At 46.4% G+C, this 17,850-nt stretch overlaps 1 protein-coding gene across 2 annotated transcripts in view; it reads right to left on the bottom strand.

The window, feature by feature from the left end:
* Positions 1-17,850, bottom strand: part of MYOF (myoferlin) — a 179,663-nt gene that overhangs the window by 12,352 nt on the left and 149,461 nt on the right. For both annotated transcript variants that reach the window (XM_011988472.1, XM_011988473.1), the window contains 9 exons: positions 16,993-17,118; positions 14,941-15,096; positions 14,411-14,502; positions 10,500-10,670; positions 9,589-9,737; positions 6,650-6,789; positions 4,101-4,189; positions 3,914-4,009; positions 763-904 (listed from right to left, as the gene is read on the bottom strand). In XM_011988472.1, the coding sequence (XP_011843862.1) occupies positions 763-904; positions 3,914-4,009; positions 4,101-4,189; positions 6,650-6,789; positions 9,589-9,737; positions 10,500-10,670; positions 14,411-14,502; positions 14,941-15,096; positions 16,993-17,118 (1,161 nt within the window). The remainder of the gene's footprint in view (positions 1-762; positions 905-3,913; positions 4,010-4,100; positions 4,190-6,649; positions 6,790-9,588; positions 9,738-10,499; positions 10,671-14,410; positions 14,503-14,940; positions 15,097-16,992; positions 17,119-17,850) is intronic.

The following is a 17,850-nucleotide window of genomic DNA, read 5'->3' as shown; positions in this document are numbered from 1 at the left end:
AGAGACACTGAGGCCCAATTCCAGAACTCTGGTTGGCCCCATGAGGGCTTCGCTCTTCTCTTTCTGCTGAGGTTAGAGGGGAGGACAGGATGTTACCTGGGGCTGCCACCGTGAGTCCGTGGAGGAGGGTGGGGCGGAGGAGCGGGGAGCGTGAGACCAATTTCTAAAGTCATCATCTGGATTCACCGCGGGATCCAGACGGGCCTAAAGCCAGCAGACCCCTGGACTTTTTGGTAATGTGAACCAATACATCCCTTTTCTGGTGTCAGCCGGTTTGAGTTGAGTTCTGTAACTGAAAGTCTAGCTAGTTAAGACCAGGAGGGCCCTGAGCCCTCACGGCGGTGTCTCAGAAGGAGGTAAAGCAGACGTGGAGGTTTAATAAGGAAGGACACCCACTTTAATACCGGGCCTCTGCTTGACTCTGCCTAGCCTGGGAAGACGTCAGTCTCCCTGTCACATAAAGAACACACTTGGGTTGTTGTTTATACTAATACAAAACCATTACTTCTCCCCTTTATCCTTCACCGCACCACCAGTATGTGAGGGGAAAGAAAGTTGTGCTCCTCATGCTTCCTAATTACACAAACACCTGTCCTAGCAGTGTGACCTTGGACCAGTATCAAGGTGGCAGATTCCCCATCTCTACTGAAAAGGAGCCAGACTCAGTGACGTCCGAGATCCTGAGCAGCTCCAGCCTTCTATGAGTTTGAGTTAAGGAAGATCCGTGATACCCACTTCCCACTGGCATATTTCAGAGCTCACTTTTTTCGCAACGATACAGAGTTGTTCGGCTGGAAGGTAGTCAAACGGGAAAACAAATCTCCAGTTAAAATTCCCTTCACCATCCAAAGACCTGTAATGGACATCTGTTTTCTGTTTGTTTTCTTCATTGCCAGGAATCCAGCTGAAAGGCAGAGGCAAATAGACTTAGCTTCACGTGATTGACAAGTCACGTAGCCGCAAAATTGTGCAGTAATTAGGGGAGCGAAGAGCAGGAGAATGAATGCACTTTTCTTGGGCAGATTCCAGTTATCTACGGAGCTGGGGGTGATTTATGGAGGGGAGGTGCTCTATTGCATCCAACACAGGTTGTGACCAAATAAAATATCATCCCTCTAAAACCAAAGCAGGAAACCCTTTAGACTTCAGTTAACAGGGCTAAGGTGAAATTTTCTGGAAAACATCAACAATGTAGCTTCTATTTTGGGTACATTGAAGCCTGCTGGCTATGATTTGAGTCCTCACAACTATAACTCATCAGTGTCTGTCAGCACTGCTGATAGGTTAAATGAATATGAGTTACCTCAAAATTTTAGCATTTCCTTTCCCATATTTTACTTAAGCAGACCAAAGAAGCACAAATCAAGTAATCTTACAGCTTCCTTTTTATAAATTATTCTTAAATTCACTATGATAATATTAATGATGCTGGCAAGGAAGATGTCAGCTCTTATTTCCACATGCATATCTATGAGCATTCATTTCACTAACATCTTAACTTTTAACGTTCGAGAAGTTTTCTTCTGCTTGTGCCTGGCACATAGCAGACACTAGATAAATACCTACTGAAGGAACGAATGAATGAGTGTGCCCGAGAAGAAGCTGTTGCTACTGGGAGGACTTCTAGTTTGAAACCAGGGGGTAACATTCGATTTTACACTGTCAAAGCAATAGAGAGTGCATGGTTCTCGAAACTGCACATTAGAATCACATTAGAATCAACTGGGGACATTTTTAAAATATTGATGCCTGGACCCCACAGATACAGATTCTTGGTAGGAGGCAGGCCTGGCTGGAAAAAACTCTCTGAGCCTCATCTCGCATCTGTAAAACAAGATTAATGATATGTGCTCCCTTCACATGGTCGACACGAAGACAGAAAAGATTATGGTTTAGCAGGGGCAGAGTGTGAATGGGGACACCTTTAACTCACAGGTTATCTTCTGTGAACCAGGTATGTACCATGCATTATTTTATTCTTCCCAACAACTGTGTGACTATCTCCACTTTGTGGAAGAGGAAACTGAGGTTCAGAGAGAATATATTAACTTGCACAAGGTCACATAGCCCAGAACTGACATGATTCCCAGGTCAGTCTGATTGCAAAGTCCACACCTGTTACTCTGCCTCAACCATAGAGACTGCAAAGTCACTCGAAAATATTAAGTCCTACTATTAGTAGTGGTATTAATATCAATCAACTACAGTACTTTTCTTTTTGCTAGTCAATTAACTGACTAGATAAATAAGTTGAAAGATTCCTTTTGACTATTAACTTTTTTTTTTTCTTTTTAAAGAACCAGATTCTCACTATGCTGCCCAGGCTGGACTTCAAACTACGGGGCTCAAGTGATCCTCCTGCCTCAGACTCATGAGTAGCTGAGACTGCAGGCATAAGCCACCATGCCCAGTTTTGACTATTAATTTTTAAGGTAACTCATCGAGGTGAGTTCATGTTCTCTTGGTCACGACCTTAGTGGCCTCACCTCCTGACCCACCCCTAAGGGTCACCATCATCCTGTCCTAGACTGCTCACCCTTACAGCTCTTCCTCTCTTTTCTTGTGAATTTTCACATTTAATTTTAAACATAAATCTTTTCATACTTTAAGACAAGTCAAACAGCTCCTCTAGGTATATGTATTTGTGTGCATGTATGTACAGCTTGATATGTAATACAATACCCAGCTGTGTCTAGTATCTTTTCACATATCGTATTTAGATTTTTATTGCACATTTTTCAAAGTACTTTAAGTTGAGCTTTATTCTCTGATTAGAGGAGTTTTCTCTCAGTTCAGAATTACTTGAGTTTGTTTCCTCGATTTGAAAAAAAAAATAATGCTTATGATAGTCAAATAAATTTGCATATATATAATTAGCTGATTAGTTTTCCGTAGAGAATGGTAATGAGATCCCAAAATGAGAAAGAATAATGAAGAACTTGATGAAACATTCCCTGTTTACAGTGAACCTAAATGATACTAATTATATCTTTAACAAAGTTTTGATTGAAGGCCACATGGGATTATATAGGTGAAAGTTTATTCTGACTTTATGAATATATTAAATGTCACAAGTCTTATCTTTTATATATCAAGGAACCAAACTCAGTCCACGTGGAACAGCAACAATACTATCTGCCAGGCGCTGTCCTAAATGCTTTGAATAACTGGATCACCTGAATATCCCTGGGAAGGAGGAATAATCATTATCACCATTTTACAGATGAGGAACAGCGAGCTAACTACCTTGCCCAGCCAGCAGGGAAAGTACCAGAATTTAGTCACTATGCTGTACTGCATGCAACATCTATGATTGAGGCATATGATCAAGGCATCCACACAGATGATTTGAAATTGAATTAGGCAAGTAAGAGAATATTGAACAACAATGACCCTGGACATGTTGGATGCTGGCATTCAGTGCAGGTTGGTAGAATAAATGACTTCTTTTGAAATCTGTGAACATTTCCTCTTTTCCATAGACATGGGCTTCTGGTAATACAGTATGTAGAAAATGAAATTTTGGAAGCTTTACTTGTGTCTCAAAGGCTATTCAGGGTATCAAAGGGGAATAAAAAGAAACTACATGGCTAAAAAGTCCCAGAAATAATAAATCTGCTCAAGAAACTGAAAAAAAATCCACTTTGTCAAAAAGGAAACAAATAAATATTTATCAGTTCTTATAATCCTTATATAGCTTTGCTCATAAACAAAGTCCATACAGGTCTCACTCTCTCTTTCTCTATTCTCTCCCCTTTGCTTTCCAGGAGCTACCTAAGTAGATCACATTAATGAGATAAAATAGCCTCAAAAAACCAAGAATCCTATCTTGGGCGCATTCAGTAATGAAAACTCACAAAGGAGAGAGTCTGTTTCCCTGAGCTTGGCAAAGTCTCTTGTGTGCTAACCTCACCCTTTGACGTAGATGTCACTCATTTCCTCTCCTGTGATGCTTTTCTCATCCAAGATAACGTCCTTGGTGTTCCAGATGATCACACGCAGGTAGTATCTGCAAGAAGCACAGTTGGAAGGTACTTTTTTTCTGGTCCTGGACCAAGTTCCCAGCCCAGTGTATGTAGCAGGGTCTCAAGATGACTTACTTCTTGGCTTTCCGGGGTGTGATGTTGAAAGGAGGGCCTGGTGGCCCCAAACTCTTGGGGAAAACATCCACCCACATCTGAAGTTTTCCCTAAACCATTTGAAAATGAAAAGAGGACTGAAGTTATATGATGGGTAGCAGAAGCCACAATTTTCTTTCATATTTCTTAGATGAAACTGTTTCTTTAGTCCCTCTAATTTATTAGTCCATATGGAAGGCAAGAAGTGGAAGACAGCAAACCAAGATTAATCTTGTATGTACAATGTCATTTGGGCCACCCACTTTCCATTCTCACCCAGGGGTCTCTGATGGCTGCACATGTCCACCTATATCATAGTCTGGGTCTCACCTGGTTAATAAAACTGCAGACTTCCCATCACTAACCCAATCCCAACATACCCACACATACACCCCACATGCAGGCATGCACATGCACACACACACACACACACACGCACACACCCACCCCCTCTTACAATGACTTAAAATTGGGTCCTTCATCTTTAGCAGTTCTCATGCTGTCATTCTATCCATCACATTGCCCACCTGACACCAATCTCCATTTTGCCATACCCAAGTGTTTCTCTACTTACCTCAAAATACAAAAAGTAATGAATGCAGTTAGTGAAAATGGTATTAAATTTTGTAAAAGGAAAACTTACAACAAGGAAAACTGACAACATGGCATTTTCAAAACAGGAGCTCAAACAATGATAATATTATAGTTCCCAAAAGGTAAGGATTCCTGGCCATTGGTTCATTGGTGCCCACCACCAGGTAAGTGGCTAGCAGGAAGGGGAGGTAAAAGCCTGGACTGACATTTGTGCTGCCATCCTGGGGAGGTCCTGCTCAGCTCTTTGACTGCCACAGACTGGGCCCATCCATCTGACTCGAATGTTCTTCCAGACAGGTCAGGAATGCCATGAAAAAACTATATCAACCGTACAAACCAATTTGTATTCTTCAAACTGTTTTTGAATGTTCTGTAGACTCTGTCTTTAGACAAAAACAAACTGATCTTCAAGAAAGTTGCCAGGGAAACCACTAGATTGGCTTCCTAATGCATTGTGACCAAAATACATTAAGTGCAGCTCTTGAAAAGGGATATATTTTACTATGATCCGACGCTCCTCCAACTAATCTGTAGGGCTCAGGGCTCTACAATTCATCAAGCACTCTACAGAGTATTAGGCGTCCAGTGTCTCCCCAAACCCAGTCACAGTCTGTGGCTAATGCTGTAGGCAGAAGTGATGGGGGTTTGTGGATTCCCAGGGATAAATCTTCCTCAATCTGTCATTTCTTGAAACTCCTTATACAGCTAAAGGGCAAGAGGAGAAAAAGAAGGAGGAATAGATTCTTTGGTGAAAGGAAGAAATGGAAATGTAGAACAAAATAAAAGCAAGAAGGAAGTGACAAAACAACCTAGAAAGCCCAGGCCAACCCTTTTGCAATCAGCACGTCCACAGTTTTGCTGTCGGGGTCAACAATATTAGCATCATGAGATTAATCTTTTTTTTTTTTTTTGAGACAGAGTCTAGCTGTCATCCAGGCTGGAGTGCAGTGGTGTGATCATGACTCACTGCAACCTCCGCCTCCCCAGTTCAAGCAATTCTCCTGCCTCAGCCTCCCCAGTAGCTGGGATTACAGGCACCCACGACCGCAGCCAGCTAATTTTTGTATTTTTAGTAGAGGTGGGGTTTCACCATCTTGGCCAGGCTGGTCTCAAACTCCTGACTTCGTGATCCACCCGCCTCGGCCTCCCAAAGTGTTGGGATTATAGGTGTGAGCCACCTTGCCCATCCTAGATTAATATTTCTTAAAGTGTGATCAGAACCTCTTCAGGTACTTGTTGAAATTCAGATTCCTGGACCCACCCTAGACCTACTGGATCCAAATCTCTGCAGACATGACCTGGACATCTTTATTATAACAAGCTTCCACATAGATTATTTTGTCAGTGGCCATGTCTTGCTTTGCTTCTGTGGAAACTGCTCTCCATCTTCTGGGAGTGGAATGTCCCCCATCGCTATCCACATGGTCCTTGCCTCCCTGATACTGTAGTCTCAGATGGCACCTCCTGAACTGGGCTGAGCTCAATCACTTTCCCAGACCCTGCCCACCTCGCTGGAGCTGAGTGGTCCCATGGTTGGCAAGGGGGCCAAGTTTGGGCAACGAATCCCTATGCATTCAGAAATAGATGGGGCCGCATTACAACACACAAGCGCTCGAGGACTCTCTGTAATACTGGGACTCATAGGAAGGTGATCACAGCAAGAGGGCAGATGAAATAGACCCAGAGAAACAGAGATGAGACAGAGAGACCCTGGTTCTGGTTTGGTCTGAGTCATGGCCAATCTCCTTTCTGGATTTAGAGAGTTACCTGGACATTCTTACAAAATATTCCCCTTTGATATGACACTAATTTGAATCTCATTTCTATCTCTGTACATCTAAAAGCATTCAAAGAAGATAAAAGGGGCAAACACGTCAACTACTGCCATTGCATTTGGGGCAGGGATAATGGTCTTTAAGGGAGGGGAGGCCCTTTACCTGGGAAATGTTGGGCTGGAAGGTGCTGTGCAAAGTCCTTGTTTCCACGTGCTCGGGGACCAGCCCCTGAGTCCTGAGGATGTGAAGAGCAAGCCGCTCTTCAGGGGCCCCGAGGTGTCGGTGCAGGATTTTGTTGGCTTCTGCAATGGAAAGCGGCATTGAAGCAGGAATGAGTATTTGGGAATAGTTTAGCCAGATTGCCTGGAGCTGCTTCCAGCACTTCATCCCAGACTTTGCCAAAATGGACAGGCAGTGCCAACATGCAGACTTTGACTTGTGAAGGAAGAGTTGACAGAACTGACCAGGAGCCCTGCCCCACCCAGTAACAAACCTAATTTGCGGGTTGCCGATAGTCAAGGGACCGGGATGCCAGAACGCGTAAGCGGGAGCATTCTGTATTTAATTCTGTGGCACGAGCTCATGGCGTGCCTGTTTCTCAGCCTCCCTTGCAGTTAGAGGAGGCCATGTGACCAAGTTCAGCCAGAGGGTAACATGGGTAGAAGTGACATGTGTATCCCCTCCGGACCTGGCCCATAAATCCCTTGTGGGTAGGAGTCTCTATATGCCTTTTTATTCCGACTGCAAAAAGGAACAGCAGCCTTAGACTCCTGCACTGAAGAACTGCAGAGCTAGAAGATGGCAGGGACCTGGGTCCATGGAGCACTGCTTGAAAGACAGCTACCTACCTGGAGGAATATCTACTTAGAATCAATGAGAAATAAACTTTTGTGTTAGAACACGGACATTTGGAGGTTCAATTTTTACAGCAGCTAGCATCACTGTGGTACTCTGGTTTTTTGTTTCTTGAGACAGTCTCGCTCTGTCATCCAACTGGAGTGCAACAGCGCAATCTCGGCTCACTGCAACCTCCGCCTCCTGGGTTCAAGTAATTCTCACGCCTCAGCCTCCCGAGTAGCTGGGACTACAGGCATGTGCCACTTCACGCAGCTAATTTTTGTATTTTTAGTAGAGGGTGGTTTTCGCTATGATGGCCAGGCTGGTGTTGAACTCCTGGGCTCAAGCGATCTGCCCACCTCGGCATCCCAAAGTGCTGGGATTACAGGCGTGAGCCACCGCACCCGGCCATCACTGTGGTATTCTGAAAACATAGGCCCCAGATTCTCTTGACACTTCTCCCATGAAGAGGTGGGGTCTGTGTCATTTCCCTTTGAATCTGGAGACGTAGTCAAACACTAAAGTATGGAGAAAAGATGCTGTGTGACTCCGAGGCTTAGACACAAAGGCCACACAGCTCCTGCCTGGTTTTCTGGGGACCCCCACTCTGGGGGACACCATCCACTTGTAAGGAGCCCGAGTCCGCAGAGTCTGCCATGCTGGAAAGGCCTGTGTGGGTGCTCTGGTCATCAGCCCCAGCCGAGAGCTGGCACAACTGCCAGCTGCGTGTGTGGGCCACCTGATGGCTCCCCCCGAGCAGGGCTCTCAGATGACTGCAGCCTCAGCCGACATCTGACTGCAACCTCAGGAGATGAGCCACCCAGTCTCAAACGTAACTTGTGGACTGCCAAGAGCAAAGGGACCAGAACGCCAGATCTGGCGAGTGGGAGCGTTCTGTATTTACTCTTGTGGCACAAGCTCACGGCCAGCCTCGGCCAGAACTGTTCACCTGAGCCCATCCTGAACTCCTGACCGCCCAAAATGGTGAGGAAAACAAATGGTTGTTTTCAGTTACTAAGTTTGGGGTGATCTGTTATACATCAATAGTAACTGGAACAATCCCCATGACAGGGGAGTTGTCTGTTTGGGGTTACCCTTAACCATCAGACCATGATGCTTCCCAATTTATTTCCAATCCTGTTTGCAAGTTCACATGTTAGCAGCATCAACATTTCGTAAACATCTAATCATCCCTGATACCAAGTCCTCTTTAAAATGCAAAGACAAAACATAGGTTTTTTTGTTTGTTTGTTTGTTTGTTTGAGACAAGGTCTCACTGTCACCCAGGCTGGAGTACAGCGGCATGATCTTGGCTCACTGCAACCTCCACCTCCTGGGTTCAAGTGATTCTCATGCTTCAGCCTCCTGAGTAGCTAGGATTACAGGTGCATGCCACCACACCTAGCTCTTTTTTTTTTTTTTTTTTTTGTAGTTTTAGTAGAGATGGGCTTTCACCATGTTGGCCAGGCTGGTCTTGAACTCCTAACCTCAAATGATCCACCTGCCTTGGCCTCCGAAAATGCTGAGATTACAGGTGTGAACCACTGTGCCCGGCCTGAAAACATAGTTTTTTACAATGTCATGAATCAAGCTGAGGAGCAGAAAGCACTTTTCTTCCTGTGCACCTTTGTTCAGCTCCCCCTGGATATCCCATGCACCTGCCACCACCCCCTCTGGGTATCCCTCCCCCATGCAAAATATGGAAGCACAGTTCGCATGCTCTGTGATGCTTACTGCAGTCTTTGTCACAGTGTGGCTAGCTGTTGATGCATCAGGACAGGCCGTATTATAAATTGCTGCTTGGAAAGAGCAAGACCCCAAGCCTGGACATGAGCCAAATGGGAACGTAGCAGGCTCTTCAAGCCAACCACAGCATCCCTGAAGCTTCTGGGAGAAGGGATGGAACAAATGATGGAATAAACCTGGAAGGGAAATTCCTGCACTACCATCTGGGCATTTTTGAGCAAATTATGCATTACATGGAAATTAGTTCATTACTAGTACTTTGTGTAAAACTCTAATGGCTACAATCTAAAAAGGGCAAGTAAAACATAAGACAGACAAGAAAATGTGTCCACTTTGACACTTGACAAGACAGCAGAACTCTGATGTGGCTGTTGTTAGTGTTGTTAGATAGTGTCACGTGTGCAGAGCCTCGTGGTGTAATTAGGGTACTGGCTCTGTCTATTCACTCCCCCAAACCAAGCAATATATATGGGTTACTATACTTTGTACAAGTTTACAGTCTACAGCTAGGTGCTCACCAAATTCATCCAAACTGTAGTCTCGTCCTCCGTATCTGATTCTACTCCCATCTTCGGAAAGGATGGGTTGTGGGAAGCCTTTGAATCTGGCGACATTTTGAAGCAGCTGTGTTGGTCTCAGTTGATCTCGCCAGGTGTTGACTCCAGAACTGTGAAGAGCATCACATGGCTCGGAGTTATGGAGCAGCCTGCAGGTGCTTCTCGGATTCACACACACATGCTCGTGGACTCTTAGGTGCTCCCATACAGTGGGAGCAGGAAATCTGCGCTACACTCCGACTTTGGCCTAGAAATCTATTTCAGAGTCCTAAAAATCCATATGCTATTTTGGCCTCAGCGAAACAGATGTATTTATTTATTTAACATGTATGTAGCCCTCAGTTTCCTCCTCTGTAAAAGTGAGGAGTTTGACTGAGATCACTGAGTCATAATAGGCAAACTCATAAACTAGAAATTGCAAGCTATGTCTCATCAGATACTGTGGAAAGACACTGTATAGCAGGCAGGAGAAAAGGGACATCACAAAATTAAGTACAAGGCGCAGAGAATCCCTATTTCCCAAGGGCAGGGAATCCTTGCTATTAAACATTGCCAGCCCTCAGTCCTTGACATCCAGGAGGGGCTCAGTGAGGGGTAGCAAGGGAACTGGTCTTCTGGGCTGCCACCTGTGCCATTCCCCAGTGTATGGCACTGCTCCAGCTGCCACCATTTTACACACACTGTGATGTGAGTGGGGTTCATGAGGCGGCCCTAAGATTCCCTAAAATAATCCTGTGATTGAAATCCGTACCTAACTGAGTGACAGGAGCAGTGGCTCAGTGAAGGAAGGCGCTAAGGTAGAGGGCCTAGGCCTCCTCGGGTGCCAGTGTCAGAGGCAGCAAAGTGCCTCTTGTACGGTCAAAGCAACTTACACACAGTACTCCTCTGGTATGCCGCAGTGGGACCAAAAGCGGGAAAGGAATCGGTTTTCCAGATCGATAATTGTTTCTCCTACTTTTTCATCCCGGGTAAAGGTGTCATAATCATAGACAGAAATTTTCAGGTCTTTTTCCTGAGGTAAGTAGCAGCTCAGTTCGTACATCCTAAATAAACAAATGCAAGGTCAGAATCTTCACGATCCATCTGGGTACCTCACAAAAACCCGTGCTCTGTGCACAGAATTCCCCGGGGCCATGTGTGGTATGGTATGTCCTCAGATGGAGGACATCTGAGTAGGATAATCAGGGTGGGTGGTGGTGGGTGGCTTGATAAATAGCACATACTAGAAATAAGAACAAGAAGAGAACATATGCTTGCTCAGGAAACCTGTGGGCTTTAAATGCCTAGGTTCAAATCCTACCTCTGCTGCTTACCAGCTGTGGGACTCTAGACCAGTTACTTAACTTCTCTGTGCTAAGTTTTCTCATCTGTAAAGTGGTGATAATAACACTTCCCATCAGTGTCGCTATAAGGGTCAAGTGAAGAAATATTTAGAGAGCATTTGGCAGGAGTGCATTGCTCCAATGCCAGTATAATAATAATGATGTATTATTATATTATTAACTTTATCATCACATGCCCATTAGCTGTTCACCGGAGCACCTCTACCCAGCTCAGAGATGAGTAAGGCACAAGTACCCTCCATAACTGTGCCCCTGCTAGGTTCCCTCCTCTGCCTTCATAGAGACCACTGCCCCATGGAGCATCTTTGACTCAGCCCACAGAAGCACAGGGGAGGAGAGTGAGTGCGATTTACCACAGGCTGTGATATGCAGGGCGCCCCGAAGGCTCCCCCTCTCCTCCCAGGCCCTCTGGGTCTGCCCTTGGCTCCAGTTCTTTATTTTTTATTTTTATTTTTTTTTAAGAGATAGAGCCTCGCTCTGTTGCCCAGGCTGGAGTGCAGTTGCATGATCTCGGCTCACTGCAAGCTCAGCCTCCCAAGTTCACGCCATTCTCCTGCCTCAGCCTCCCTAGCAGCTGGGACCACGGGTGCCCGCCATCACGCCTGACTAATTTATTGTATTTTTAGTAGAGACGGGGTTTCACCGTGTTAGCCAGGATGGTCTCGATCTCCTGACCTAGTGATCCACCCACCTCGGCCTCACAAAGTGCTGGGATTACAGACATGAGCCACCGCGCCCTGCCGGCTCCAGTTCTTTAAGGCTTTTCTAGAGAACCCACATTAAGATGTACACACTTCTGAGATGAAGATAGAGTCAGACAGTGCTTCTGTGGTGGGTGAGCAATGTGCACTAGAGGGCGGGCTTTGGGTTCTGTAATCTGCACTGTCCACAGAGGGACTCATCCCAGAGAAGGTGTTCAATACATTCTGTTGAAGGAGAAGCTGTGAGAGGCCTCCTCTCTGCCTCCTCCCCTTCTCCTTGCACTCTGGTGTGTGGACTGGTTCCTGCCCAAAGAGCCAGGAATGTTGATCCATTTGAGCAGAAAACGGATGTGAGAAAAGGTGCTTGAGTCATGACACATGAAGCGCCTTACCCACATGTGCCCCAAACCAGCACATTTCCAATCCCAAATTCCAGGAAACAAATCGTATGTGGTCTCTGGGAGAAAGAATTCTTCAGTCAAATACAGTTGAGAACTGCTTCTTTTGCAGTTCTTCTGGACATACTAAAGGTTCTGAGAAGTCCTGCAATTATAATCTTTTTAAACCCAAGTGTCTTGGTTTTACTAAGGAATATATTTTTTCCTTGGAACATCAATTAATATCCTGCGGAAGACACTGCTATTCTTTCAAAGGCGATCTGCCATGATGGATAGGACTCTGAGTAATGGCCACGCACATAGGAAAGGTTGGTCCTTTCTGAATTCCTGTTCCAGAGTCCCCAAGAGTGTCTGCAGAGAAGAAAGCTACCCGCTAAGACCGAGGCCATGGACCGGAGCCATCTGAGGGGCTGCAGAGCCGGCGTCTCCTTGGCTCCACCCTGCTGGATGAGGGGAAGTCTGCCCACCTGCCAGACAGCGATGGGCCTAGCAGAGCCTGACAGCACCGCTTCCTTCCAGGGTGCCTCCGAGCAAGACTTTTCCTGCCACTTAATTAAGCTTGTGCCTGGCTCCTCTGAGACGAGCAATTCAGACAGGGTTGCCTTTCTCCCTTCAAAGCTGGCTTTCCCTGCTTCCCTGTCTCCCTCACAGGAGCCCTCCTTCCTGCCCTGCGTGCCTTTTCCTGTCTAGACCTCGGGGCTGGATCAGTGGAAGAAAAGGAAAACGATCAGATTGCGGTGCCAGAGGATTACTTCCATTCCCTGGCCCGGGCGCATGGCCTTGGGTGTGCAGCTCGCGGGGGGGTGGTGTGTGCGCAGGTATGTGTGTGTGACACATGACAGAGAAAGAACCCGTAAGGCTACAAACTGACAAACTCAAGAAGAAAAGAAGCGTATGGGCAAGATAATAAAGCCAGAAATAAAAAGATATGCCATGCAGCAAACAAGAACACAGTATTCTCTCACTCAGCAAGGTTCTCAGAACAAAACATCATTTTCACAAATGTCTCAGACAGAGAACATTTTTCTACAGGTGATGGCTTTGCCACAAATGTGAAATATCACCAAGGTGGTTGGAAAAGCCTGGGGCTTGGAGTCAGCAGAATTTCTAGCTAAATCTCGGCTCTATCACTTACCCCACCACCCCTATTAATAGAGCTCTGGGAGCCCTGTTTTCTTCACCTATACAGTTGGGTTGGTAATCCCTGCCCTGAGCAGCTAATAAGTTTGACATGGAGATGGAAATCAGACCATGGTGTGCCACACAGATACTGGGGTCAGATGGTCTGAGTTCAAATCCTCACTCTTCTTTTTTTTTTTTTTGGAGATGGGGTCTTGCTCTGCTGCCCAGGCTAGAGTGCAATAGTGCGATCTCAGCTCACTGCAACTTCCACCTCCTGGGTTCAAGCAATTCTTCAGCCTCAGTCTCCTGAGTAGCTGGGATTACAGGCATGTGCCACCACGCCTAGCTAATTTTTGTTTGTAGAGACGGGGTTTCACTAGGTTGGCCAGACTGGCATCGAACTCCTGACCTTATGATCCACACACCTCAGACTCCCAAAGTGCTGGGATTACAGGTGTGAGCCATTGCGCCCGGCCCTCACTCTTCTCTTAACAGCTAAGTACATTAAACACTGCATCTCTCTGTGCCTCAGTTTCCTCTGTTATAAAATAGGAATGATGGGGTGGGCACAGTGGCACATGCCTGTAATCCCAGCATGTTGGGAGGCTGAGTCGAGAGGATCACTTGAGGTTAGGAGTTCGAGACCAGCCTGGCCAACATGGCGAAATCCTGTCTTTACTAAAAACACAAAAATTACCTGGGTGTGGTGGCACACGCCTGTAATCCCAGCTACTTGGGAGGCTGAGTCAGGAGAATCACTTGAACCCGAGAGGCGGAGGTTGCAGTGAACCGAGATCACGCCAGTGTACTCCAGCATGGGTGACAGAGCAAGACTCCGTTTAAAAAAAAAAAAATTAAAAATAGGAATAATAATGGCACCTCAGAGTTGTGAGATTTTTTTTTGAGATGTTTTATATAAACAGCTCCGCAGACAGCCAGGTGACAGGGTGGTCCCCAGAAAAACTCCAACCGGCCTGTGCTCCTGTAACACCAGTACTAACGCTGCCTGTCTACCCTGCACGCCATCAGAACCAAGCTTCTTCACTTCCGTGAAATCCTTTTATTTTGGGTTTATCTATTTATTACCTGCTCTCCTGTCTAGAAGGTTTATCTAGTTCACAATCACAGGGCCTAGGACAAGGTTGGACACACATTAGAGTCTCCACGCATGTTCCGTGGAGAAATGAAGGCCAGAAAAACATTGAAGAATGCACATTACCTGCCAAAGACTGGGTTGAGAGTGTTGGGAATGTAGTGATCTCGGTCTTCAATGACTTTTTTGCCCAGTGTTATTTTTATGTAAGGGTCACACTGCGGGGACAAAATAGACGGGAGGTTACATCATCATAGGACACGAGGTGAAGTCAAGTTCAGGGACAGACTCAGCTCGCCTCCACACCCACTCCCAGCTGATGACAAGGTGGCCGCCATGGCACCCCTGTGCCTAAGACGAGGGAGCAGTGCTCTCCTTTGGGTGGCATGCAGCCAGTTGTGTGGGTGCAGGAGTGGTGGCGGGGGGAGTCCTGGCTCACACCTGTAAAATGAGAAGGATGAACCAGGGGACCTTAAGCCCCTGCAAGCTCTTAGATAAATCCCCATGGGGACAATCCTCTTGAATACATTGTTTTGATGGAGCATCTTTCCCCTAGTGAGATAACAGACGCCCAGAAAGAAAGAACAAGACAATTATTGTGGCTGATGACTGTAATTATCTCGCTACAGGAGAAGGCCCCACACCCAAACTCTTACCAGGCCATTGTTGTCCTGGGGCTGGAGCTCTAAGCCTCGAACAATGTAAATCCTAACCGTGCATTCCTGTGGGACGCTGTCAGGTAATTCCCGAAACTGTCTGGGAGGGGCTGGCACGCTGGGGTCATCCGGCAGAGGGTAGATCCGAAAGGAGCCCTAAGAGGGAGAGACAGAAGGACTCACAGGGCCCTGGGTGGCCCAGAGAGAGGGCTCCCGGTAAGTCTCCTCCCCTCACAGGGGTGTGGGATTGAGGGATGGAACGCTGTCTTTTGTGGAAGAAATAATGCATATTGCACTTTGCATATTTCCAGTAGGGAAAGTGAAATGATTCTCAAGTAATTACTTGAGAGCTCACAGGGGAGAAGAGAGAGCACAGCAGAAATCGGGAGTCAAGAGGAGAACACAGGCCAGTGTGATGGACGAGGTGGTGGTGAGAAAGAGTGAAATCCTGCACATTCTTTGAAGATAGGAATAACAATAATTACATTTTAAAGCCAACAAAATACCAACAGTGATTCCCCTTTTCCTGTAGCACCTCTGTACTCCACCTCCCACTCCCAGGCAAACTTCTTTCAAATCTGTTTCAGAAGTGACACCTTTCAAATCTCAGCTGAAAGGTGTCACTTCCTCCAGGAAACCTCCCTGACTGCTCCTGGGCCGGGTATGTTCTCTGGGTGCTCTCATCCAACCCCACACTCACACCGACACAGCCCTGTCCTCTGCATTGAGATAATCGATTTATTGTCTAGATCCTTCGCTAGACCGTGAGCTTCTAGAGATGGATGAGGGAGGCATGAGGTCTCGTTCATCACCCTATCTCCAGGGCCTAACACAGGACTAGGCATATAGTAAGGGCACAAAAATTGTATTTTGAAGGAGTGAGCCAACGAGACCTGCTGGAGAGGCCACATATTTTGCCTTGAAACTAGGAGAAAGCACTGAAGCTGGATTCGGAACATACAGATCTTAGTTCCAGCGGTCTTCATTCAGTCAAGTGGCATGGAATAAGCACCTACTATGTGCCAGGTACTAGGGACCCACAAAAGAACTCAAGGACTCTCGTCTGGCACAGCGGTGGTCAATAGGGTTGGCTCTTGTGCCATTTGTGATTGCTTGGTGGGAGGCTGTACTGAGAAGGATTTGAGACCATGCATTGGGCATCATCCTCTGGTTCCTTAGCAATGTCTGCTACAGGCAAAGAATTAAGAAGCAGCAGCAGCACATCTGCCATGACTTTGCCAAGCATGGTTGCAGGGAGGGGCAATTATAACTACAGATACTTTCCATGTATAAGATGCTTTCATGGAGGCATGAACCCAGACCTGTGGGAGCCCACAGCAGGAGTGAGTCACACTGCCCGAAGCAATCAGGGAACACTTGACAAAGAGAGTGACATTTGAGCTGGTGCTTAAAAGAATGAGTAGGACTTTGTCAGACCACAAAGGGGGTAGAAAGGGCATCCAGGGAAGGAAGAAGAGCCTGTCCCAAGTCTCCGACTTGTGAGAGGACAAGGTGTGTCCGGGGCTTGGGCGAGGCTCTTCCAGGCAGGAGGGTGGAGTGTGTGAGGGGGAGGGAGGCAGGGGACCATGTAGCTTGGGAAAGACTGGCTCTGCCTTTGGAAGGAGTTGCGACTTGCCTGTGGAAACCCAAGCAAAGCCTTTCAGTAGTCCAGAGAGAAGATCAGATTTGGTTGCATGGAGGCTGGAGAGGAGTGTGATGAGAAAGGTGACGAGGACTGTCAAGTGAGAAGTTGTCACAATGATCCTGCTGAAAGCATGGAAGGGGCAGTAGGATGAGGAGAAGAACTAGATCTTGGAGAGACTGCATCTTAGGATTCAAGGCTGCTTGGCATGAGCAGGGAGGCAGGAGGAGATGCGAAGACAGCTCAGAGTGCTCTGGCTCCCCCTCCCCCTTTTCCTTTCTGGCACCTTCCAGCATCCCTCAGAGGCTGCAGGACGTGCCCCTCCCCAGACCCTGCTTGTCCTTTATCCTAGGCCTATATAAAAAAGGAAGGTGGATTTTAAACAGGACCAACATGCATATCTCACTCACCTTAAACTCTCCGACCACAGAAGGATCTTCATTCTCATCCGACTTGCCTCGGTATAACTTGAATGTATCTGAGAAGTCTGTCAGGCCCTCAAATTCTGCTACATTTTCCAGTTCGCAATTATATATCTGAAAACCACCAACAGAGCCTTAATTTCTCATTAAAGTGCAGGTAAGGTCTACAATCGAAAGGGCTGACAGTATCAAGTGGGCATGAGGTTGTGGAGGGGGCAACCGGAACTCCCACATCGCTGGCGGGAGTGTAGACGGATACAACCACTTTGGAAAATGTCCGGTAGTTTCTTACGGAGTTAAGTAGCCACCTATTCTATGATCCAGAGATCGCATTCCTAGGCATTTACTGATGAGAAGTGAAAACACATACACGTGCTAGAAGAATGTTCACAGCAGCTTCATTATCAGGAGACTGGAAAAACAACTTGTGGCATATCCACACAATGGAACACTACTCAGCAATGACAAGGGACACACTATGAATACACACAACCACATGATGAGTCTCAAAACTGCAACGTGGGGCTAAAGAGGCCAGACACACAAAACATAAATCATACGAGTCCATTTAGAGCAAGTGCAAAATCAGGCAAAATCAGTTTGTGGTGAGAGAAATCCAATCAGTTGCTCCTAGGAGGGACGAGGATAGTGGAAAATTGACTGGAAAGGGAGAAGGGGAAGTTTTCTGTGGGAATGGGAATGTTCTCTTTCTTGTTTTGGGTGGTGGTTCACACAGGGTATATATAATAATCACAACTTGTTGAATGGATCACTTTATTTTATGTAAATTATTTCTCAATTTAAAAAGCAAGAAGAGGAGGAAGGAGGAGAAGGAGGGAAGAAAGG

The sequence above is a fragment of the Mandrillus leucophaeus genome, unplaced genomic scaffold (genome assembly GCF_000951045.1).
Source record: "Mandrillus leucophaeus isolate KB7577 unplaced genomic scaffold, Mleu.le_1.0 Scaffold331, whole genome shotgun sequence".
Classification (NCBI taxonomy): domain Eukaryota; kingdom Metazoa; phylum Chordata; class Mammalia; order Primates; family Cercopithecidae; genus Mandrillus; species Mandrillus leucophaeus.
This window is presented reverse-complemented; position numbering and strand designations above follow the sequence as displayed.